This window comes from Larimichthys crocea, chromosome XIII, assembly GCF_000972845.2.
Source record: "Larimichthys crocea isolate SSNF chromosome XIII, L_crocea_2.0, whole genome shotgun sequence".
Lineage (NCBI taxonomy): Eukaryota > Metazoa > Chordata > Actinopteri > Sciaenidae > Larimichthys > Larimichthys crocea.
Window position 1 is genome coordinate 2,360,519 of NC_040023.1, and position 26,103 is coordinate 2,386,621.

General features: G+C 41.9%; 2 protein-coding genes across 5 annotated transcripts; both read right to left on the reverse strand.

Moving 5' to 3' along the window:
- Positions 1-1,163: 1,163 nt before the first annotated feature.
- On the reverse strand, positions 1,164-16,398 carry tent4a (terminal nucleotidyltransferase 4A). Of its 2 annotated transcripts, none has more exons than XM_010735700.3 (13): positions 14,637-16,398; positions 11,508-11,631; positions 9,992-10,038; positions 9,761-9,881; positions 8,385-8,492; positions 6,513-6,641; positions 5,853-6,066; positions 5,474-5,600; positions 5,282-5,385; positions 4,935-5,116; positions 4,540-4,695; positions 4,271-4,444; positions 1,164-3,687 (listed from the first exon to the last, which is right to left on the reverse strand). In XM_010735700.3, exons 1-13 carry the CDS (start codon positions 15,533-15,535, stop codon positions 3,523-3,525), a joined length of 2,550 nt encoding a protein of 849 aa, XP_010734002.3. In that variant the 5' UTR covers positions 15,536-16,398; the 3' UTR covers positions 1,164-3,522. The 2 variants fall into 2 exon arrangements, with proteins under 2 accessions (XP_010734002.3, XP_019131165.2); XM_019275620.2 differs by having other exon boundaries at positions 4,391-4,444; positions 14,637-15,813.
- On the reverse strand, positions 11,523-25,676 carry srd5a1 (steroid-5-alpha-reductase, alpha polypeptide 1 (3-oxo-5 alpha-steroid delta 4-dehydrogenase alpha 1)). 3 transcript variants are annotated; one of them, XM_027286111.1, is made up of 6 exons: positions 25,239-25,676; positions 24,962-25,128; positions 22,173-22,274; positions 20,259-20,409; positions 20,025-20,122; positions 11,523-11,631 (listed from the first exon to the last, which is right to left on the reverse strand). In XM_027286111.1, exons 1-5 carry the CDS (start codon positions 25,547-25,549, stop codon positions 20,056-20,058), a joined length of 798 nt encoding a protein of 265 aa, XP_027141912.1. In that variant the 5' UTR covers positions 25,550-25,676; the 3' UTR covers positions 11,523-11,631; positions 20,025-20,055. The 3 variants fall into 3 exon arrangements, with proteins under 3 accessions (XP_027141912.1, XP_027141913.1, XP_010733992.2); XM_027286112.1 differs by lacking the exon at positions 11,523-11,631 and adding an exon at positions 16,316-16,412; XM_010735690.3 differs by lacking the exon at positions 11,523-11,631 and having other exon boundaries at positions 19,200-20,122; positions 25,239-25,675.
- Positions 25,677-26,103: the final 427 nt, after the last annotated feature.

Below are 26,103 nucleotides of genomic sequence, written 5' to 3' on the forward strand. Positions count from 1 at the left end.
ATCCTGGAGCTGAATACTGCTCATTTTTATTTATCTACACATACATATCTGAAATGAACTCAAATAAATGCTACTGTTGCTTTGTATCTGCTGAAAACATAACATATACCTCATATACCTGCTGCATGAGACTGTGGGGCCCTTTTCTATATATTTCTTATTTAGGAGTAATTTCTTATCCACCTTGTGTATATGAGCTGCTGTGACGTGAATTTCCCCAGTGTCAGGTCATTAAAATCCATCTAATCTGATGATATGTTTGCTTATTGTGCTTTGTTAGCTAAATATAGTGTTAGTGTTGCTTTAAGTGTCAAAAAACACACCTTGACTGGCAGTTTTAAAATGTTTATTAAAAAATAAAATAGAAAAAAATATATTTACATAAAAATGTCAAAAAAACAAAACAAAACCAAAAAAAAAAAAAGGAAAAAATAAACAAAAGCTGGGCAGTGGTTCCCTCAGGCCACTGGTAGCTAGCCATTTCGAGGGCCACTGCTCACATGAATCAGCCAGGACACAGAGGGGCTGCCACCTTTTCTAAACAGCAGCCGCCAGTTTAAAATCCCTCATTGTATTGCAATGGGGCTAATATTACATTGCATCTACATGTACATGTGTACGTCGAAATCTCAGCGGTCCTAGCCACTCTGTGTTGCTTTCCTCTTCCCGTCACTTAGACCAATCAGTGTGAAGTGAAGGCAATGTGTCAGAGCACAACAAAGACCTTTGTTTAACCATTTTCCATCGCCATCGGACAGAGAGAAAGCGGAAAACGCAGATGCGTTTGGACCGCTGAGATGCACAGAGATTTGAATCCATACAGACTTCCTAAGATACTGCATGTCAAAGTCTTTGCTGTGAAGATGCAGGCAACTCTGACCCAGTCATCAACCTTGCCTTACCAATTTCATTTTCAGCCTCTCATCAATGCTGGTTCTAATCTCTGAAAGCAGACATGGCTGTCAGGGATGCAGTTTAAAAGAGAAGTTTGAAAGGGCTTGCCGACTTCATATCTAATTTATAATATCGGGTGGGGATTGCTTGTAATTGAGAATTTCATGCCGGCCGACGTGATTACTTCTCTACGGATGGAAACAATTATATAGAAAGTGATCATCCATGGGAAATAACAGGGTGATAGGGTGAGATAGTACAGATGGTCAAATCATTAAACATGAAAGGAATTTCTCTGATGATTAGCTCATAATCTGCTTCATCTGTGAACCATCGGTCAAAACAGAAACCCTTCATATCTGAGATTAAAAATTGATGCCCGGTGCAGTTTTGACTGAGTTCAGAGTTGCTATAGTTTAAAGAAAAAGAAAAACATAATGTGTAACAGGTAAAAAGGTAAAGAATTGTTGGTGGATGCTTTGGCCCCTTCTGAAGCGCACCGGCAGAGTGCAAGTCGCTCTCTGGGCGCACTTTCTCATGAACTGTCGGGCATCTGATTAAAAACCTGTGGTGGCAAGTCATGAGTCTCAATACGTTCTCACACACGTTTCACTATGTCACACGCTACACAGACCCAGACCCAACCATTGACATTAACATTCCCCATTCCTTACATTTGACGGATACATGTAGAAAACTAGACTTTGAAACATGTCAGGACCTTCTTACAAATACAAGGGGGGTGCGGTTTGAGTTTCACATGAGTTGGCTTGCGAGTCTGACAGTCAGTAACATTACTCCAGTCCAACGAGCAGTGTTCGTCATTTGGGGAAAAAAACAAAACAAAAACCCAAATGGAAAGACGATAGAGTTGACACAATAATTAGAATAATCCACTTGCATAGTAATAACACCAGCGTGTGTAGTGTTCTGGGCGAGTCACAGCCTTCGACAGTCCTGTCTGTGAGTGTGTGTGTGTGTGTGTGTATTCGTGTGACACAGTGCGCTCGCGGAAAACGACGTACACACACTCCAAGTAAACACAAAGAAAAGGCATTGCAAACAATTAGCGGAAGTACCTGGCAATCAAATATACACAAGATTCCTGAATGGAATCAAAATATAATTCCCTTTCACTAGGGTCCTTGGTTCAGGAAGACTCCCTCTCCCTCTCCCTCCTTTCTCCTTTGTCCAGAACCACAAAGGAGAAAACTTTATCGCTGAGCATCTTAGTGTTGGTCTGCACTGATTTACAGCTGCGGGCGAGGGTTGACCTCAGCCCGGGGATCAGATTTCCACAACTGTGTCCCTCGACTAGAGAGAATAAGAGGATATCTCTGACCTGGAATCAGTGGCTTCCTGCCTCTTACCCTAATCTTGATCTTCAAATTCAAGTCAGATAAGCCATTGCCTTCTTGGCCTCAACCCTCCTATGACATGTAATAAAAAAGAGACAAGCACAAAAATGAAAACACACTAGCATATATGTTGAACAGAACAGGCTCTTTCAGACCTAAAATCCTGCACTGTCTGGAAGCTTTTCTTTTCAAAAATCGCCTCCAGTGGAGAGAAAGATGGCCGAGACAAAACTAGCAGGCCACTGCCAGCCTTCCCCTGACTGACAAAATATGGCAACAACACAGTCCCATAAGGGACACGCACACACACACACACAGAGATAAACACATACATACACAATCTCGAGGTGGCACTGCTAGAGCTCTATCTGCTATCCCAGGGTGCAATTTCCATCCCTCCACCTCCCTCCAGGATGCCTTAGACTAACTGGACCGAGGAACAAATCTTCCACAAGGAATCTCATGTTAACCTCGCCCATTTTCACAAGAAAAATGGAGGGGATGTCGAGATAGGAGCTCCGTATTCGCACTTCTCTTTATCAGACAAAACAACACAAAGTGGGGGAGGGCTCTGAACCGGGGTCCATCTCAACCTAATGACAGACAGGCGCATACACTCCCACACTTACACAGAAACAACAACCGATGAACACACGCTCCAGAGATGCTGCCTGGGGAAAGGTTTCGTAAACAAAATTTAAAATTCTACAAAAATAAAACAGTATAAAAATGCCTTTACATATACACACACAAAATTAAATAAGCATTTACTTTAGTTCCAAAAAGAAAATTATCATTATTGCACAAAATGAAAGTGTATAAACTGTAAAAAAAAAAAAAAAAGTAACACTGAACCACAGGCAGCTTGGCTGCGAGGGTCAAGACGAGGTCAAGTGAACTTGGCAATGGCATCGCCACCAAGTCCAACGAAAACAAACAAAAACACCAGGAACCGACCTGAAACCAGGATGAGGAAAACAAAATACTGAGAGTAACATAATACTGAAACTACGAAACTGTGAACAAAAGTCATGCAGAAATGTAAAAGGTAGAGATAGTAGGAGGAAGATGCAGAGCTGAGGGCTGCTGTTCCAATGTCGCGGCAGCCCCAGAGTGAAAACTGCTGGTCTCTGGTCCTCTGTCTGCCTGTCCATCCTCCTTCAAGACGAACGAAGAAGAGCCAGGGTCTTTGCAGCCAGAGAGGAGAGGGAGGAAAAAGTGGGGGGGGGTTACGGGTGAGGAGGAGGAGGAGGAGGAGGAGGAGTGGTTTCTATCTGCTGAGGCTAACCGGTAGGCTGTCCCTCTTCCTGCGTCGCCAAGTGTTGCGGTGATACTGTGTGTGCGTGTGAGTGTGTGTGTGTCCGCGGTTAGCCAGAACGGGGTTGTTGACCAGCGGCGGGTTGTGGAAGCCCTTCACGTTGAACTTTACTCCGTTCTGAGGAGGAATGGAGGGAAGAGAAACAAGATGCAATCAATAAAACTTCTATTTTCTTCACGGATACTGCTTGTTCATTTCATTCTTTCATGGGACAGAACAGTTAAGCCTGCAGACTGACATGTAGACTTCTGAATTACTCTGCATTAACCAATGAAATGCACAAGCTAAGCTAAGCCAATTGCCTGCTTGCTGTAGCGTTGGCAAGAAGATGCATAAGCACATTCCCAAAATGTCAAACGACTTCTTTAATAAGCCACTACACTGTTTTGGAAAATGTCATTTTCCCATAGCAACAGGCCCACGCCAGATGTTGGAACATCAGGCCTCAGAGCAGCAGCGATAAGTGTTTACTGATCAGTTATGAACAACAGATGGCAATTCATTTTTTTATGTAACCTGTTACATGATTCGTCTTAAAAAGGGAGAGAGTGCGAGAGAGAAAGAGAGAAATCAAACACTTGACAGAGACAGAAAATATGAGATAGACTGTGTGTGTGTGTGTGTGTGTGTGTGTGTGTGTGAGAGAGACAAGTTTGCCTTGACAGTGCGTTTGAGTGTGTTTGTGGCATCCGGCGCCTACCTTGTGTGTGTGGCTGGAGTGGGGGCTGGGCAGAGGCTGGGGGCTGGAGGGGGCAGGGGCATGAGCATGGGCTGGGGGGGGCATGTGGAAGAAGGGGGGAAGCCCGGTGTCTATACACACCTGTCTGCCAGGTATGGAGTGCATTGCTAGACCACCGGGCAGTGAGACGCGAGCCTGGAGGAAGGAAAGGGATGATAATTAATTACAGGAAAGAGACGCTACGTTTCATTCTCTCCAAATCTTAACCACTACATATACTCAGTGCCCACCTGTGAGCCTGGAGGCATGAGGAGATGGTGTCCCATGCCGGGCTTGCCCGTGCCGATGCTGAGGCCTGGTGGTAAAGCTAGGCCCAGGGGCGGGAAAGACGGGTACGGCGGCAGGGGTGGCGGTGGGACGGGACACGGCAGCGCTGAATCAGAGTCCTGGCAAATCACACAAACACACAAGGTTGGGTACGTCACTTTGGATCGGAGAGAGTAAAATCAGGCGGGTGGCAGTATTACTGCACAGTGACGAGAAATTGTACTGTACTTTTGTTTGTGAGTTAGGTAACATAATGGCTATCCCGTATATATCCAGAAGTCAACATGTGCAAACACTGTATGTGTCTTGCTGCCATCACACACATTGAGTGTGTTTTTTTTCCACTGTGTTATCTTACGTTGTCTGATCCAGACAGCGATGAGACAGAGGAGGCTGAAGAGTGTTGATGGGGGCTGGAGATGGACATGGGGGAGTCTGCGCTGTGGGGAGACACCGAGTCCCTCTGCTGCTCCTCTGAACTCACACCGCCACCGAGCACGCAGGTCTCCTGCTCCGACACGGGCTCCTTTGGAGGCGAAACTACGAAATGCAAAGAAGAAATGAGTTCACAGATTGTGCCCGTCTTGTTCAGTGGATTTTATGATTTATACATAAACACTGTATCTCTTCAAATCAATTCCCTCATGTTGTCCTCATACAGTCTCACTTTTTCTTCATTACTGTGGAATAAAGTGTGAATCATACCTCTGTTGTCTGTTCGAGCCAGATCCCTGCCACCCCACTTCTTAATGATCCACTCCCTGTAGTCGATCACTTCCTGGGTCAACCTGATTATCCTGCCCAAGGTGCTACAGGGAAGAGAGAAGAGAGAGCTGGTTTTAAAAGCCACTTTCATCCCGGGTATCTTTAATACTCTTCAGTGGATTCAGTACTAACCTTTCAGAGTCTTTATTGGGATATGACCGTGCAAGCGGGGACACTGCGTGACTCAGGACAGTGTAGGCATAGTCAAGCACCTGCTTGACATGCATAGCACCATAGGAACCTCTCCCCACATCATTACCTACATGGAGTAAAGACAAGCACAGAAACACAATAGTGAATATTAAACGGTAAAGTGAGCTCTTCAGTATTCAACCTCATCCTCACTGATGTATAACTTAGTAAGCTGGATACATTTCCGCTTGAAAGTCGCTATTTGCACAGGTGTTTCTTCTTCAGTGCAAGTACCATACAATCAATGTAAACCTGTGAAACACACACACACACACACACACACACACACACTCACACTCACACTCACACTCACACTCACCTGGAAGCAGTGGGTCCTCTATGCAAAGCATGGATGGCCTGTATCCATTTGTCATGGCCTTCATGATCTCCTCTTTGGCTATGTACGCGCCTCCGTTTTTGATGCGGATCCCTGTTTTCAAGTAGTTGAAATGGCGGCCGTACAGCTCGAAGAACTCGATCAGCAACACGCCCAAGTTCTCGTTGGGGTTCCTCGCGTCAATGCGAGGATGGAGCTGGAGAGCAAGCATAGGAAGACTGGATAATTAAAACGATTATTACTATACGTTAGTAAAGACCAGCACTGATGTCTGCGTACAACTGACTACTACTCATTCTACCATGAATGGTGTTATTGCTGCTACTATCAGTGTCACTATTCTACCATGAATGGTGTTATTGCTGCTACTATCAGTGTCACTATCTTAACAAACACACTATACTACACTACACTACACTACACTATAATATTCTTATTATTGTATAAATATATATAATGGCATTATATTTACTTTCATAAGCACGGTTACTGGCCCTAAAGTTGCTTCTAAGGAGCAACTGCTATCACATCCTGCACTAGAGCTAATTCCTGCTCTTATTACAACATTACTGGTGTGTGTGTGTGTGTGTGTGTGTGTGTGTGTGTGTGTGTGTGTGTGTGTGTGTCTGTATCTTACTGTACCTGTAGGAAGCTGATGACCATGAGGATGAGGCTGTAAGAGCTGATTCCCCCGGTGAAGACTTCGTTCAGATCTCTCTGCAGCAGAAACTGCTTCAGCACAAAGATCAGGTAAGGCAGCACTGGATACATCTGAAAGAGACAGGTGTGGATTGAGAACAGTTTATTTGATCAAACTCGAGGCTAGGAGAGAATCCTAAAAATAAATAAATAATTGACTCAGGTTGCATTTGAGTAGAGTTCATAGAGTTCAGTGAGTTAGGAATATGACCAGACAACATTAAAAGTAAAAGAGAAAAGGATTCAAAGAACTGCAAAGAATTATAATACATCAGTTAGCAGCAGGAGTGTTCATTTGATTTGCTTGATTTGTGATTTCGTGGTCGGCGATTTCAACTCCTGTTTCCCATTAAACTTTCAGTCAATTAAATTTTATAGATTGTGATTTGATTTAGCAACTATCAGGCAACAAAGAATCCATGCAAATAAACCTTGCAGTGGACTTTGTGATGGTTTCCGGTCAGACAACTTACTGGAAAATGTACCAGCACTACCTGCAGCTTTAGAGTGAATTTCCTGAGGTAGTTTTAGAATTTGTCATGTTTCCATAGTAACTTTGATTCACCATTACATACCGTTTTGTCCTTTTTTAGAAGTTATAATGCTGCCAAACCAGTGAAACTCCCCTGCTGATGCTGCAATTATTGCTGAAACCAAAGTGACTCAAATCTTATTTTTTTTCGTCAGTAGACGCATCTAAATAATTCTAATTAATAATCAATGCTACGCATGAATTGTTACACCCCTACTTACCATATAAATACTCTATCCAGCTTCCAACTGGGTGAATCATCTAAAAAAGGTATTCAATGAGGCTTCCCAGTGACTGTGAGCTGATAGTGTGCTGAAACCCCACAGAGCCTGGGAATGGGAATTACAAATATGTTATTTTTCCCAATTGAAAAGAACGCATTACGTTCTGGGAGTACGTGTGTGCATATCTGTGCCAGTGGAGTGGCAGGCTGACTTTTCAAATATGCTTTTAGGGAGGGCTGCATGAGAATGTGATGTACGAGGATTAACTCTGAGGTGATCCCCCACAATGACAAGACCGCACTGGAGCCCGGCACGCCTACGCAACCACATCAACTATCACTGGATTAACACTGAGTGCTGCCGTCAACTTTCAAGCTGTGGCATGCATTCTCAGAGAAGCAGAAGACATAAAAAAAAGCGCACCAAAGACAAAGAACACATGCCAAACAATGTCAGCGTGCTGGAACATCAGCACCTGGAATTCCTCTTCTGCATTAAGCTACTACAACCTGTGACTAAAGCAAGGCAGAGATCCAACCTTAAGCAGAAATTCTGTCAAAGCCACGGGGCGGGTTTCACCTCTGCTGGGTGCATTTGGCGACAAGGTTTCCAGCAACACACGCGCTCAGTTTGAGTTAAGTGGAGATTATAATGAGCAGCGGCTGCTGGAGTCCGTTCCAGCTTCACTTTGGAAATGAGACGAGCCAAATGTAAAATTGGAGTGAAGTAAAGTGTCAAGCTTTAAAAAAAATGCTGGTTTGACTGATTTACAAAGGGAATTTCCAATGTTCTGTATTTAGACTCCACTATAAAATAGTAATTATGTGACTCCTCTGGTGGCTTTTATTGAAATTTGTCTACATGACCTTTTCCTGCTCTCTCGCTCCATCTTTAAATTGCTTGTAACGTGCGTTGTGGACAGATTTCCTTCAGTCCCACAAGACTTAAATTCATAATCCCTGGTTTCTGTGCATCGTGTGATGCCTTCTGGTCTGATGCGCTGATTAAATAAAATACCACCGAGATAAAAAAGTGTACCTGCAAGCTGCTATATCTCACCTTAACATAATCCTTAATGAAGCTTGCCGCCCTGACTCCAGTCTCGACGTTAAAACTGATGTCCACCTTCACCTCAGTCTCCTGGTCTGTCAGCTTGATGATTGGCACCTGAGCGGAGAAAAAGTGACAAAAGTGACACGTATGAGCAAACACTACCCTCAAGCTAAGGACACATTCAGTGTGTGATGAAAGCAAAGGGGGAAACCCCCCATCTGTTGTGACCGACAGCCTTTTAGAATAGCTCATCCAAAAAAAAAAAAACATTCAGCCATTAACTAGTTATTGTCGTGTCAGTCAGCTCGCAGTGGTTAACCTGGTCGTGTGCACACCCCATGGGATGATAGTGCTTGCAACGGAGCTACCACACTACTGTGGGAATGTAGCTATAAACACGTCCACCAGAGTAGGTTCCCACATTACATGGCCCCTTTTAGAAACTGCAAAGTAGAGGTCAAACTTCAAAACAAACAGAAGTAAACAGTGAGGTATCACTGCTGCTGAACAATTTGAATTTTGGGTGAATAAAGCTGACAAAGTATCTGCTGCTGTTGTAACATTATAGTGCATTATAGTGTACCAAACAGATGGATATAAAATGTCTCTCATATTTCCACGGAGATAAAAGAGTAAAGGAGGCAAGTGCTTTGTACTTCCAACTAACCTTGTGAAGTCCACATGAACTTGAACATAAAAATGCTGCAGAATGTTGTTTTTGCTGGGTTTAATTCCCATTAGTTTCTTGATGACTGGGGCTGTAACATCTTATCACTTAAAACATTAGAGTCCGCGTAAAGTAAGAATAAATGTGTGTTCTTAGTTCGTCAGACCAAAGAAGAAAGTGTTATTAACGACCCAGCCAAATTTGAATGATTAAAAATATCGAGTTTATGAAATTAGGTGTCAAAATTGAGTAAATATGAGCAGTATGAAATGTGTCAGATGAGTTCAGAAAATGACATGACTAACTTTGAAACACTCTGAGTGAGATGAATTTATCTCTATCTCTCTGCTGAAGGTGCAGGGGTACGCTCAGGGTGGCCTCAGCGTGTCATCGAGCCACATTTGAAACTCCACATTTCAGTAATATATCATTCAAAGTCTTTTCACATGTTTTCAGCAACTATTTTTGTTGTGTTTTTAAAAAAAAAAAATCATGAAACTGCCTTTAGAGAGAGAGAACAAGAGAAATTAACGATCAAACAATTCTATTACACTTAGATTATTAATAAATTGTACGTTAATATCAGTGCTAGTGTTTGATGATCTATTTTTGAATAGCTGTTGCTCTTTTTCAAAGGACTCGAGACAAACACAGCATGACACGTGTCTCTAAAGCCTTAAGAGCTGAGCAACACGTCCTGCTTGTCACTACTCACTGTAGCCTTGTCCAGCACTTTGATGGAGAAAGGTTCTGCCACGTTATGCTTGCGGAGAGCTTGTTCCAGCTCTTGCAGCGGGGGGCGCTCCCACTTCCCAAACACCACCAGGTCGATGTCGCTGAGGGCAAAAAAAAGAGAAAAGAATCTTAAAATATTGTCCAGCAAAACACAGCAGGTATAAAATGATACAAAAACTGTTTTCTTCACTCATGAATACAGGGGTCTTACCTCGTCGGAAGGTACAGCCCTGTGCTGAAGCTGCCAAATATTTGGACCTGGAAAAACAAATGGTGAAGAAATATGAAAACGACGAACAAAAAACCTGAAATCACATTCCATCTATAATGGCTACATGCTTTTGACAGCACAGATCCTGGATCGCACCGCAGCTCATTTGTCGTAATGATGTATATATCCAATTCAAATGTTTGCAAACTATCGGGAAAGAGGTATTTCCGGGTTCTACTTCCGAGACAGTGAAAGCTGCCAAGTTGAGTAAGCTGCCAAATTAAGTATACAATAGCTAGGGGGGGGGGAAATGCTGTGTTTGGGGGCTGCAAGCGAAAGCTCTCCAAAGGAAGCAGAGTAGAGTCCTTTCCCTTCCCGTCTGGTAAATACGACAAGGCAATAGCACAAAGACAGGCCGGGATTAATAGGTTGAAATGAAAAGGGAGCCTGTTACAAATCACAGGCTTGATCCATTTACCTGACAATCTGACTCACAGTAGAAGAGTGGAAGACTGGCAGCAAACAAATCACTTGCTGCACGTGTTTTACATGATTAAGTAATGAGAGGGGGCATTACATCCAGCCTATGTCGCTGCACTACTCTCGACGAGCTGCGGGATCCTCCATCACTATTTCTGCACACGCACAGTGAGTGCATTTGAAAAAAAAAAAAGAAAGAAATGAAGACAATGACTTATTATTAATTTTGATTAAATTACTTCAACTCTGTGATGATTTTTTAATCTATGGAAACTACAATTAGCACCAGGATAATGCACTTCCTGGTTAGCTTTAAAAGGAATGACAATGTGTGCCAAAGTATTTCTTGGCCGGGACTAGTTGCCAAGCAACCAGTAAAGAATTTACTGGCTCTGACCAAAACATAGTCCAGTACATAACTCTCTATTAAACTGCAAATTGTTGTCTTTCTGTACGAGCTGAACAAACAAGCAAACACGTGTTACTTAGTGAGCTTTCGATGCACTGGTCAATTTAGTTAATTTTGGACAAAGCCAGTCTAGCCGTTTCCCCGCTAAGTTAGTCGGCCGCTGGCAGTAGCTTCATACTTTGCGTACAGATGTGTAACTCTTGACAAGAGAATAAATAGGCGAATCTCTGACGACGAATCACACGACCTTTTACAGAATACCAAGCAGCTATAAAAGGGTCTCACTCCAGATTTTAACCACAATTAAAATGAACAAATTCATTTTTTTGGGGGGCAAGTTCTGACTCATGTGAAGTAGTTAGAGAATTAAAAACACTATGTAAATATAAGTTGCTGTTATTATGCACACAGCCTCGTCTTTAAAAAGAAACAGTGTCTCAACGAAGATTTATGAGCAATCTGAGATCACAGTTTGTCCGTGTGCCAATAATTCCTCTTCCAAGAGTGGACTGTATGATTTAAGAGACTGCGCTCTCAGATATTAAGAACCCGAAAGAAGGAAAGTTGATCCAAATAAACAGAGGACGTGTATATGTGTGTTTGTGTGTGTGTGTGTGTATATTTTACATCTGCAGTGGGCCACAGCTCCTTGATGATCATCTCTATCCGGTTCACCACCTCCTTCCTCATAGCTGCTTCTTCTGGCCGAGGAGACATGAAGTTGTAGAAGTCCATCACCTCCTCGTGTAGTCTGGACGGACAGGAGAAGGACAGATCAGGGTTATTCTCGGCACATAAACATTTCTGCTACACGCAGACTGGTGGAAAAGCTGGATTGGGAACTAACAATCTCATGAGGACATCTTCTAAAACTTGACTTGTACACATCGCATACCAGATATGGCTTAGCTTACATTCTGAAAAAAATATACCAGAGCCAGGGAATGAAAGCAACAGTACAGCAGTTCTACAGAAGACATTATGTACTTTCTATTTTATTAGCGCCTACTTGACTCTGCTTGGCTGGTCAGATTACCAAAGAAAAAAAAGACAAACAAAACAATTTGCACAGCGATACACTGGAATAAGATTGTTGCCGTTACTTGAAGCCATATGTATCTGTAAAGTCCGAAATCCATAAAAATCTAAGCCCTTTCATTGTTGTACAATGACTACATTTTAATTTGCTTTAATGTTATTTACTATTTTGCTGACAACTGTGTGAAACTATGAGCAGTATCTTTACTAGAGGCGAAATCAAACACAGAACTTCTTCCCATTTCTTTTAGGATCACAAATCATTTGAGTCAAAGCCTAGATTTCTCTAACCTAACCTTAATAATAGACCCAGTTCTCTCCATAACAGCACCTGGAACCACGGCCATTAACACAACCACTAGCCCAGAAATAAAGTGGTCATGTAAGTAGGGAGAATCTCATTATAAGGGAGGACATTTACAAAGGTAAAGCAACACATCTTGGAGGAATGTGAAAAGAGGCTTTAGTAAAACACTACAGACCATATCTTACAGAGTATGCCTGCTGAGTCCCAGGCCTTATTGTTACTGTTGATATGGTGTGGAGCAAAAAAATGTTTAAGTTTTACCAGAGCTCAACTGGTGCTAATGTTGTGCCCCTGGTGGGGGCACATACAATGTAAAGATTTCTGACCAGTCAAATGCCTCCGAACAGTGGAACTCTGTTCAACCCTGTGGCCATTCATTTTTCTAGGAATGCATGCCATTATGTCAGTGTGAAATACAGGACAGGGAGACTGTCACAATCAATTACCAGAGCCCTGGAGGAAATGCAGTCCGCCCGTGTGTCCACTCTTTGGTGAAAACTCTCGGCTAGCAAGCCAGGGCGTATCCATGCCAATAGTCCGCTGCTTACAGAAGGGCATGGTGATTGTTGGGCCCCACACAGTCAAAATAAGAACTGGTTTTTATTGGTATCTTACTGTGGAAGCAATGTTTTACTGCCATACATGGACTGTTTGGCAGTCAATGTCGCATAACTAAACAATTATTGGTATTTTCAATTTGAGTGCAAATCCTCCAGTGTGGGACTTCAAAAAGGGTAACCCTGAAGGCAACTACTGCGAGACAAGTCAGTGCACAAGCCAAAACTCGCATGAGATAACCTGAAGAATCACAAGCACCCAGAGAAAATGAAACAGGCTGTTCATGAACATTTTTTTTTTAAAAGGACAAAACATAAACGAACAACTTCAGTGATTTATGGTTGTGGTGATTGTGAAAACATCATGCATGTGCAAGAGCTTTCACGACACATGCCAATTCCTTGTACAGAAAATTCCCAGCTGGGTGCAAGCAGCCATTACAAATATCACAAGGCCCTGCAACACATCTGGATTCCTGCTCCTGCTTCCTGTCCATTTGATTTTTTATTTTTTAGGAAGAAGGAGACAGTAATAACACTGAGGATATTCATTTATATGACTCTTACTACGCCAACAATGTAGTTGTGATAGTTACAAAACACCAACTAAGTATTTATTAACACCGAAGAGCAAAAAAAAGCAATATTACATTAAAATATATACTCCAGTTAAGTTGTCCTTAAAGCTGTGTTCATATAAGAGCTGTGCTTTCGTTTATAATCGAGCAGGGAGTTATTGTATGAAGCACTTTGTGTTTTGTTTGTATGAAAAGTACCATACAAATAATGTCTGAAGTTGATATTTTCACTCTGGTCTTCTTTTAAATCAACAGGACATACACATTAAAGCCCACGCCTGTCTGTCATGTCACAGTGACAGAGCTCCATAAAGAAGAGCCTGGAAAAACAGAGAATTAACTGTGACTGCACCCACAATAACTTTGGTATAAAAGCCAATTATGCAGACCTGAATACAGTGTGCATAACTCAACGTACTACACTTTAATTCAGTGTAATGAAAACACACAATAAGTCCGAAGTTTAAATCATATTCTCTGTGTAATAATCACTCATAAGCAATTGGGAATAGTTTAGCCACATTGCACAGTGTGTATGAACAGTTACTGCACAGGTTAAATGTCAGCTAATACCTAGTCATGTAGCATTTTATATTTATTCTTGGTTCTCTAGTTTCTAATTCGACTTACGCCCATTTGTTTGACAGTGAAACTTTTATAAAATGTTTTATTTCATTGCTAATTTTAACATGGAGCCACACGGGAGAACCGTTAGCTGAGTTAGCTCCTCGGTCAGGCTAACTACACTTGAAGGCAACATATCCGGTAAAAACCTTCTAAATAAACAACGCTCATTACTCTAATCAAATTTAAATTAAATTACACACTTTCACATATCGTGTGTTAACGTTTATTTTCCTCTCGGTAGTTTGTTGTAATAAATTTGTATTATTATTATTATTTTTTTTATATTTTTTTTTAACGGCTCAGTTCAAACTTCAACGGAGAAAAACACACCACTTCCGTCTAGCTCGGGCCGACTGTCGCTTCTTTACGCTCCTCGCTAACGGCCATCCAGCAAACAGCCCAACTCCAGTTCACACTGCACCGCTGCCTGTACGCTCACATATATATAAATATATAAATACATAGCGATAACTACGTTGGGAAAATAATAGCACCATCACGTTGTACTTACTTGACGCACATAAATGTGAATTAACACCGTTTTTTTGACCGTTTAAACCGAGCAGCGTCAGTTAAAAAGCCGTTATCTTTTTTTTTTTTTTTTAAATCCTAGCTACGGCGGTTAACGTTACAGCGTTCGGCCACTCACCCGAGGACCCCGGGGTTGTACTTCCTCGTCTTCCACGGTGTCCAAGTGCTCGCATAATTACCATTAGTGCAGTTTGAAAGCAAGTAATTCATCCCATAAGTGCTCGCTTTGTTGTCACTTTTCCTTCGGCCTGGGTGGTGACTGTGTGTGTGATTTACAGGTACGGAGGTGGAGGTGTGAACCTGCTGGCGCTTCACGCATATCTGCTGTAAATTGAACGCCGGGTGCTCCTGTAGGTGACGGTGATGATGGTGGTGGTGGTGGTGGTAATGGTTGACATTATTGTCCATGCCGCTGCTGTCGCCACTCACGCTGAAAAGCAGATTGGCACCCCCGACGTTTTTATTCATGTTGCCCGTTACATTTCCACCCATAGTCCTCTCAAGTGAGCAGCTGGAAGGGGGGCTGTCCGTCCTGGATTCCTGCGAGGAGGAGGACGACGATGAGGATGAGGAGGAGGAAGAAGAAGAGACAGATCCCGTCTTCTGGGGCTGGGTTTTTCCCTCACCTGGTTCAACGGTGTTGGCCATGGCGGTGAAGGAGTTATGTACGTTCCCGTTGGACAGCGCTATCCCCAGCGAGGAAATCGCAGTGCCGTTAATACTAGTAGTAGTGCCGTTCATGATGCTGTGATGGCTGCTGCCGTTGCTCAAACTGGCAGCAGCGGCGTTACCGTTGCTGCTGCAAATGCTCTTGCTCGATGCCACCGCGGTCGCCACATTTTTTAAAACATCCAACGCAGCGTAATTCACGCACTGGTTGTGGTTTTGATTGTGGAGCTGCTGCTGCTGCTGAGCGGAGAGTGTCCGTACTCCCTGAGAGGTCTCCCAGACGTGCATCCATAAGGCGTTCGCAGGTCCTTTCTGTTCGGGCTGAATCCAAGCTACCCTCGGATCCATTCAACTTCTTTCTCTGGTAACCCCCCCCTACAAGTATCTAACTAACACTTTAGCGAGCCCGTCTTGAATCTGCTGCCGCTTGCTGGACCTTTTCAAAGGTCGCTACGCTTGTCCCGGATAATGAAAAGAGAAGTATTTAAACATTAAACCGAATTAGGACCATTGATAAAGTGTCCCCTTTACACCGCTAGCTGGAGGAAAAAAAAAATGCTAGCCGTTTCCCTACGGGAATTCAATATGGCGTAGTCTCTTCAAATCCATGCGCATGCGCACTGCGAGGGGTTTCTTTAACGACGACGACTGCGCCCCCTCATCCGCCCACTCCTCCTTCATCACTCCGAGGCCGGCTGATGAATTGCACGGAATAAAATATTTGAGTTTTTAATTTGAGAAATATTTAATAGAGCAACAAATGAAGTGCATGGTAAAACGGCTGTAATGAATAAAGGGGTCATGTGGTAGCAGTGGCTCCTAAAAAAAATAAATTAATTAAAAAAAAGGGCATGGCTTAGGAGCCCAGAGGTCCCTGAGCACTCTATCTCCACCTCCCGGCCATCAGCAAAGGGTGGAGGGAGAGGGTGGGTGGGTTCATAGGGGATCCCCCATCAATATGTGGCTGGACAGTGGCTGAATCTTGCAGGAGTGACATATAGTGACACTATAAACTCAAATATCTTGAAATATTGGTACATACTTAATTGTATATAGCTCTTTTTTAATCCATCTATCTGTAAACCAAATTAGAAGGATGTTACATTGTTATATATGTAAGCAAATATGTTGAGTTGGGCACATTAATAGGTTGGGATCCCCCAGGAAAACTGTCTTTTCTGTGGGTAACCCCGCATCCACGTCTTCATGATCCTCTGTTTAAGCTCTGACAGAAAAAAAAAAAACGCCCACTGTAAACATTGAAAATCCCCTGAAAAATAGAAAAACATGGCAACATAACTCCTCAGCAAAATACAATTTACATAACATTAGAGAGGGAGACCACATTGTGATGTCAGCTGGCATCTTAAATACGGCCCGGGGGGCATAATCAAAACCTCTGGTCCTTGAAATGCTGCTCACATACATACAAACCCTCACACTGCATTCCACAGGGTAACACACACATATATACACACACTGTCCGAGTGCAAATTGAGCTCCTTTCTTTCTGTTTATTATTTCAGATGTAGCTATGCTGCGGCCCTGTGGATCCGAATGCTCATTTTCAAGGGGCAATACACAGCAGGTGGTGTTGATCATTGCAGCACCCGTAACAGCCATCTCTCAGCCCATTAAGCTCCATGATGGAGCGGAGGCAGGCTGGATAAAGGCATAACCAACACCTTCTGGGATGCGTGTAAAAAAATAAATAAAAAGAGAGAGTGAGGGAGAGAGTGTCTTGCATAATGCCCACCCCCTACCACTGCTACTCACGTGCAGCATGTGACAGAGTCAAGGAAAACCCCCCAGAGCCAACTATGTGCCAGCTAGGATATGTATCTCGCCATATAACACACGCAGCTGCTTACTCCCACTGTACGCCTGTGGAAATCTACACTCCTCTTTCTATCTCCCTCCATGTTACACTTGTCTGTAACACAGGCATTTTTGAGTGACACACCACGTTGCATAGTTTATTCCTCTCATCTCTCTTATGTATCACAGTCTCAGCTCAAGCCTAAACGCCTAAACACTGACTGTGTGCCAAGTGTGTGATTTCAGGGCTGGTTTGCCTCATTGTCAGCTTTTATGGGATTACCACATTGGTGATGACTAGACCATGGCTGACGGATGCTAAACACACACACATATATGTATATATATATATAAACAGAGAGAGGGCAGGAGAAGTCAACAGTATGCTCTCAGGCTTAACAGTAATAGCAGATAATATTAAGGAAGCAGGCAGTAGTCTGAGACTGCATGTGGCTTGAATGATAATGAGGCCGCAGCATGTTCCAGATATTAACCCACATTAGTGGAAGGCTGCATTTACACTGTTGTATCAACAGCTATTTCACATTTACATGTGTGAACATGTTGCCTGTGGTGTATCAGACCCACACTGGGGTTATGCACAGTGTAACAAGGACAGAGTCAGTATAGGCCCAGTGAATAGCAGAGCAGCAGGTTCAGAACTTCAAATCTGGACCTGCGGTACCAGTCAACCTACGCCACCTACAGGCAAAAAAAATGATCTTACAGCAGTTTAGACCTGAAGTTGTACAGTAGACATGCTAATGTGTGCCTCCTACAGGCAAGGAAAAACATAGCTACTTTGATTTTAATGCTTGCACCAGCTGCAGGCAATGATTGACACCCCCTTTTTTTTAATGTATTTTTCTTTTTGCTGTTAACTGGAGCATATTCTGTTAAAAAGAACAGAGAGTTCACACCGCTCTGTGTTGCTGTCTGTCCTCTGTGCCTCAGGTTGTTCTGAAAAGGGAGGAGGATGATCATAATGAAATTTAATTTATAATGGTGATGGGATATGGAAGCCAAAAGAAAATTAGCATTTTAATCTGACAAAGATCTATACATTTTTCATGTTATTGAAATATTTGGCATGTTGTTTATTTCCAGAATAGTTAGCTTTGATCAGTTATGAAATTATATTTTTTACATAATCTAACAATTGGTGTTTAATGGAAACAATTTAAATTCTCAAAACTCCATCAACACACACAACAACAAAAGGAAAAACTACTGCTGTGACACTCTTTGCCTGCAGGTGGTGCAAGTGGTAAAATTAAAATCGCTACTCCAACCTTTGCCTCTAGATGGCGATGTTGCAGGTTTAAAAAGCTGCTGCTTTTCTTTCCTAAAGGTGACGCAGGTTGGCTGCAATGTGTGAATTGAATATCTGGAGTATCTGCAGCCTGCTTGAATGAATGTGAGTGTCAAGAGTTAAAAAGGCACTTCATTGAAATGCTTTGCATATAAAAAGAAAATGCAACGGTGTCTGCCTGAAGATGAATGGTATTGCAGTCAGACGGCAGGCTCAGAAAATACTGGCTGTATAATATAGTGATGCAATTACAAGAAGCAAGGATAAAGAGGATACACAGGGGAAATAGCCTGCATGAGAAAGAGAGAGACAGTGGGGACTTCAAACACGAAGGATGTCACTCTGCATAGCCATCGGCAACACACAGGATTCATTTTTCAGCACAAACAAACATTAGCAGTCCTATTATTTATTGATAGAACCATGTGTAAAATAAAAATATTTTAAATGCGACACGTTTTTCTTAAAATTCAGAATGATGTGACCCGCGTTGGGAAAAATCCTCCAATGAGAAAAGGATAGAAGTTGCAGGAGGAAACTTCAGCTGCCACAACTCTTTGTCATGTGTCATGAACCAATGTCATTTTCACTTGAATTTAAGTGATGAGATAAGCCGCACTTATTTCCAAACTAAACATCTCCTGAGAAACACTGAAAATACTGAAAACATTAAGCAGACCCAAATATTATTATTATTGTACAAAATAAGGCATAATTCTTGTAAAAGTTGGCTCTTGATGAAGGTGATTATTATTAAAAATGATACCTTGTCTTCTCTGTTCTCTCAGCCTTTTACTCAAATCACACACCACCTCGTCCATTCAGCCTCTTTTATGCTCAGCGTGCTCTTCAATAGTTTTCATTTCTCCACCACTTCTTCTTCTTCTTCTCCTCTTCTCTCTCTGACACTCCGCCAAGAGTGATGTGTTGAGGCAACGCTCTCTTCTTCTCATTTCAGGCATGGCTGAGTTATTGAGGGCCATGCTTGATCTCCATTTGATTTCCCTGCAGCCCAGTAGCCTGTGGAACCAGCCTGCTCCAGTCTCAGTCTTTACAGGGTGGTGATGCACTTACATTCTGATCCAGAGTGTTTGCGTTTCCAGGTTTTTGAGATAATGAGGTAAGTAGTAAAGTCTTTCTGATGAGCAAAATGAAGCTCAATTGAAGGTCCCGTTTTTGTCTCTTTAATTCGACTGTATGTTAAAAAGACGCATTTGCAACAGATGACTCTCGAGAGTGACTGAAAACTTTATGTCTGCTTTGCATTTCCAGGTTTATGTTCCATCTGGAAGGATATGCAGATCAGCGGAGGGTCTTAAAACTGTTTACTGCTGGTGCACGCTGTTATAAATCCAGCGTATTACCGTTGAGGTATGCTCCACTCACTATCTTATTTCCTCCTCTGGAGGGGGAGTGCCAAATGTTGCCTCTCCGGCAAACACAGCTCTTCCGTTACATTCACTTAATGGTTGCTGAAATTACTTTGCTTCACGGACATTATAATATAATAATATATAAGTAATGACAATAATAAAAATCTTTTTAAGATGATGGCTTCTAACTGTTGCATGCTTGCAGCTCAGATGAGATCATTTACAAGCACGCAAACCTGTGTTTTTCATTCACTCTGTTCTGACATCAGAGCTTTCCTGAATTAGAAAAGAGGATGATGGGAATATTCTTCTCGTCTGTTGTGAGAAACGGTACCTTTGCAGGCTTCCAGTACCCACGGCGTTTGTTAGAACACAAAGGGAATCAGTGCCTTTCTACTTTTAGGGTAGTCTTCGAACTTTGCAAGGTACCATCTGTAGAGACAAAAAGAAGGAAAGGAGTCATTTTCTTCTATTAATACTAGTATTTGCTTCAAAGGGTGCAATACACTCCATGAAAACCTGCTTATTCTTTTTATATATTAGTGTGTGTGTGTGTTATTATTCTTACTTGTGGTGGGCCACAGCCCTGCTGGCAAGGACTACCGTGGTAAAGATTGCAAAGGCTGAACTGTGAACAGAGTGGCCAGCCAGAGCGAAGCCTGCCCACTCTGTTATCTCTCCTAAGAAGTTGGCTCCAGACACATATTCAAACATTCCTCCTGTGGGCGGAAGACACAGGAATTACAGACAGGTATGCTCATCCTTTCATACATTCACCGGAGCAAAAATAACACAAATATAGAAAATAAACGCGTGATTGATTTTTCGCTTACTACCATTCAACGCTTAGCAGAATGAGTCCTGACGCTGTCTCTCAGTGTAATTTCAAGTCAGCACGCTGCTAAAAACTCAAAAGGACATACACTGACCATAGATGGCTGAGCACTAACTATTTATTTGCGGGCCATGTGTGCCGTTGCTACAGTCTGTGTGAAAATGTCAGATTCTTGGCTGAGGGGATTCCAGACGTGCCTGGAAGTTCATTTGCAGCAGGGCGGCTCACAGCTTCCTCCCGCTTCGCCTTCTCAACTGTGTTTTCCTTGAGGGTCCGGGATGGATTGTTTCAACAGGTTCACCGCAAGTTCAGACCCTAGGTGCTATTGTTGTGACTGTGGTCTTAGTCAGGGGAGCCACTCTCTGTGTGACCCTGTTATGATTACTGATTGATTTAGCAGAGGGGGGGAAAAAATCCAACTTATGGTTTGAATTTGCCAATTATGCGATCTAGAAAAGCAGTACTATAGATTTTATTCAGCTTCTCTGATACATACCGCCCTCAAGGCTGTTTGTCAAAAAGAATTTGGACGTGGGCCAAAATGTTGTTTACCCAAACCCCACCCACGTATTTGCCACATCGCATCATCTCTTGTAAAGGTCATACGCTGCAACCAACTATGCAGCAAACCCTCCTTGCATCTGTTTTGTCAGTGAATTGTTTTCATTGTTATTCATTGTTTTACCATTTTCATGATACATAGTGAGATGCCCTATTGATTGGAAACAGCTAGCCTGAAAACCCCAACCCTTTGTGTTTGAATCATTAAATGGAAGGTGGAGCTGAGGCCACGCTCATTAAATAAACAGAGTTAAATAAACGGGGATATTAGCTATAGAGCAAGAGAGTTCTGTAGCCAGCCTCAAGTGGACATTTGAGGAAGTGCAGTTTTCAAAAGAAGTTATGTTGCCATAACATGAACATTTCTTTACAGTCCATGGGCTGAGTGCTTTTTTAGCATGAATCAGTCTGTGTGCAGACATACAGTATAATATGCATGTTCCAGTACAGGGCTGGATTGCTGTCTAACATGATTACTATCAAAACTTGAGCGGTGTAGAAAATGTGTCACGTCAAGCAAAAAAACTACACACACACACACACACAAACACTACAAGTATTGTGAGTCAGTGAGTCACAAGCTGAGTTGGACCATATTAGAGTCAAAGCAGCAAGAACCTTTTTAGAACACTAATGTAAGGGCTCACAGAGGGCAAGGCAGAGAGGAAAAGATAACTCCTGACAACCTGTGATTCTGCTTACAGTGTGATCCTGTATAATCATGCGACCACACTGGAAAATTAGCATGTACAAAAGACCGCAGAGTTCTGTGCCATGATGTGATTACTGCTTTCTTGACTTTCTTGTCACCCCACAGCAGTGGTGGAAAAAAGGATCCAAACTGTAAACCTAAGTAGCAGTAGCATCGCAATGTAAAATATGCCTTTAAAAGTCAATGTCCCGCATTCAAAATTAAAAATAATCTGGAGAATAGTGCCCTTTGGTTTGTTAAATGGAAGTATTTTAGTATTTCTAATTGTATACTGCTTAAGTTTTCCTCTGTGAAAGTTAGATGTACTGTAATGGGACTTGTTCTCCATGGTGAGAGCAATAGTCCGCCCAGTGTTTCATGACTAAAACCCTTACCTGTGGGAATCTTGTAACCAGTCTCTCCGGGCTTTCTCAGGTTCCTCAGGATGTGGTCAGAGTGCATATTCACCAACCAGCCGACCAACCACAGCACAGACCCTGGAGATGAACCAACCGAAAGCTGCTTTAGCACGACATTTTCCTGACCAAAAGCCAGTCAGCCAATTCGTGTTTTTTGAAGAAACACTTTTGGGAAACGCTACTAATTTGAGTGAGACGAGCAGATCAATACCACTCCTATATCTGTGCGATAGGAAGTGATTCCAGTCTTTATGCTAATCGCCTCCCGGCTCCAGCTCCACACTTCATGCACAGACACGAGCTCAGTTTTCTTATCTAATCGTCGGAAAGAGAAATGTATTTGCCAAATGTTGAACATTTCAGTAAAAGTTACAACATCCATTGAGTATTCATCAGCATCGTTGATTGACATTGATGTGGTCTAGCATGTTTAGTAGATCACGTGTGTGTAATGTAGTCCTGTCTGCACTATATTTTATGTTCCATGTAGCACCGTGGCGCTTGGCGAAACGCTGTCTCTACTGTGTATATGGCTGAAATGACAATAAAACCCACTTAACTTGCATGATATTTCAGACGTTCTCTCACTTCTGACATGTTTGTCGTGATTTTTATTATGATAAAGAATCTGGACTTCTGAGCTGGACCGCGGACAGACTGGGCTAATTAATTAAATCACTGTAATTGTTGGATATCTATTTGGGATTCCTCTTGTCCTGCCATGGGTGGGTTGCAAATATTGGAACTAATATAAATAATTTCATTCTTTTGAGTATTTTAATGTCTTTATCTGCTGCAGATGTAAGGTCTGGGGCTGTAAGGGGAGTACAGGGACAGTACCATGGAAAAACATGTATTCTAAATCGACAGTTTCCTGCGTTAGCTTGAACAGCAAGCAAGAGCCAAGAAAAACTGCTGAGCTCTTTGAGGTTTGGAGAGCGTAAGAGGAGCACCTGCAGCGGAACAAAAGCCTAGAGATGACAAACCTGTTTGACTGACAGGTATGTTTTTAAGCAAAGCCTTGATATTTAATTTAATTTAAAACGGAGAGAGAACGATGGAACGGGGGAAGAAAGAGGGGTAGAAGAGATGAACTGGGAGAGAGAGCAAGAGGTAAGGATCCTGTTGTTATCCTGACTGTAGAGCGTGTACACCGTGTACAAAGACCTTGCTACAGTGGTCGAGGGTTCAATTCCAACTTGTGGCCATTTGCTGCATGTTATCCCCACTCTTTCTCTCTCTGCCTTCCTGTCACTATCAAAATAATGGTTCAAAAAAGCCCCAAAATATAAGCTTTAAAAAACATGTTCAGCCAGTGCTATTTTTTCATATAAATTTACACTACACAAAATTAAAACAATCAGTAACTTGTACTTTGAGTAGTTCATTTAGTAGTTACTTTAGTTCATCGGTTTTCTGAATACAAATGTTGATTTAACATGAATATTCTTCTTTTGGGCACCGTTCTTCCTATGAGGATAGCTAATTTATTCAGATTAAAATGCGATCATATGACTGAATGTGGATCTTTTGGTTCTTTCAAGCTGGTTTAAAATTCATCTGGCGTTGTTGCATAACCTCTTAAGGCCAATTTTTTGATTGTACAGACGATATGATCTGTTGAAATTTTCATAGTTAAGAAATACCTATACTTGGGAATTGCTGAGTATCTGTAAAAAATATTATAAAGAGTACTTTCTAGACCTGCTCTGCATTTTAAGTGTTTTGAGATGATTTGGCACGGTATAAAATAAAATTGAATTCAATTGAATGATGCATGATTATTTGAACTAAATCAAATAAAAATGAACAAGTAAGTTAAGAACTAAACCAGATGAGGCTTGACATGTTAAACATATGGTATTAAATTTCGCATTAAAATGAGAATTTGTCATTTGAACATTAAAATTAGTGAAATGTTTACCTGCAGAACACACTCGGCTGAAAATTGTTCATACAATTAAACCAGGTTTTAGACAGATTTGATTTTTTCACTAATATCTTACCTTGTTGCGTACAATGTAGATAATAACTCTGAATGGCTTTCAACTTGTGATAGTGAAGAGGATAGCACAAAGAGAGAGAAGGAACGACACACAGCAAAGGAAACGTCCATGGATCACAGGAATAGAGTGCCCCTATTTATGACTATTTTTCTTATCTACCTTGCATATTGTGAGCTGTGTGAATTTCTCTTGTGTCTATCTTTTATTATCTTAGCAAAAAAAGAAAAGAAAGAGAAAAACAGCAGTAACAATGCAGGAACACACAGAAATGTTTTAGTTTTCAGACTTTTAGTCCAGTAATCTATTGCTCCAGTGCATGTTGGGGCCCATCCCACCTGCAGTCAGCCACATGATCTACACTCAGCCAATCATATGAATGATGATCATGGTTTGTAGTCTCTACTCATTTTGCCTTCAAAATAAGAGCGCTTTGTTTTCACAGATTGATTCATCCAAATCAATCAAGTTGCTTTAAAAAAAAAAGAAATTATCTGGATGAGAATAAACAGGATTATTCTAGACTGAATTATTTCAACCACATTCAAAGAACAGAGTCTTTATAAACCAGTGCATCCTCTCTGTTATCCATGTTTACATTTTTGAAATACCAACATCTGCCATCATAAAACAATTCTTTGTTTATCCTATACTAAATGTGTGAGTGTTGTGAAAGGCAGCAAGCCAGATCTATTTTACACAGAAGACAAGCCCTTCAAAATAAAATAATTCACACTCGATTGTAACAGACAAAACACTTACCTGCGATGAAGCATGGATGTGTAACCCAGCACGCAGGGTACTCAGCATAATGACTCATGTACCTGATCTGCATGTAGCCATTATAGAGGCAGAAAACAATGGCCAGGATGAAAGAGACGAACGGTGTCGGTTTACCTCCTCTGATTAAAAATGGATAAATAAGGGATCTGCAACAGAACAAAAAATGTTATCAAGTCATTTCAAATAACTTGCACTTATCCAGCACCACTCATGTAATATAAGATGCAGTGCGCCTTCATTGATTATAGTGACCTACCTGTGAACATAGTGGCAGAAATACATGACAATGAGCAGCTGGTTGGGCAGCAGTGAGGTTTTGGCAGAAGATGTCCAAAATACCAAGCACAGAGGCACCATGAAGGCAGGCAGCTCCTGAACGAACCAAGCAAACCTCACATTAACTGGAAAGCCATACCTGCTGGTGGCATATCGTCCGTATGGGACGTTTTCGAAGAGCAAAGTTACGCAAGTGCAGGCTGCCATTAAAAACATTAAGTAAGCCATGCAGTCCAAGACGTGCAGCTCCTCCTTTTCCGAGGAGAAGAGCCAGGAGAGCAGTGAGTCCATTATGTTTTAAATAATTGTAAATATAACTAATATTTGTCACTTTGCTGCATCACTAGCTAATACTAACTATGCTGTGTGTGCATAGGTACAGTACACACACACACGACGAGTGACGTAACGCGGGTGTCCCATCGAGAACCAATCACAGCCCCCGAACACGTATGGCACAGACTCCGATCAGCCAATCAGAACGCTTTAAATTTGTATGGCCGTTGTCTATGGTTACAACACCACGGGGGGGTGTCTGACGTCACTAATATAGGCAACGGTTATAAATCTGCATATTAATAAAGTTAATTCGCTATAAAGAATAACAAACTGTCTCATTATATTGTTTGCTAATATATTTTGTGTATGCGGCATTCGAGCTGCATTAAACACAATTAAGAAGATAATACGAACACAATAAACGTAATAATAGTGGTTTAGTGGCCGAATAATTTCATATTACACTAAAGGTATCGGAGTGTGTTATTGCGCAAAAGTTATGTAAATGATAACTCTGTAAAAAAAATAATGTAGATATAATATAAACAAATGCTTTACTTTATATC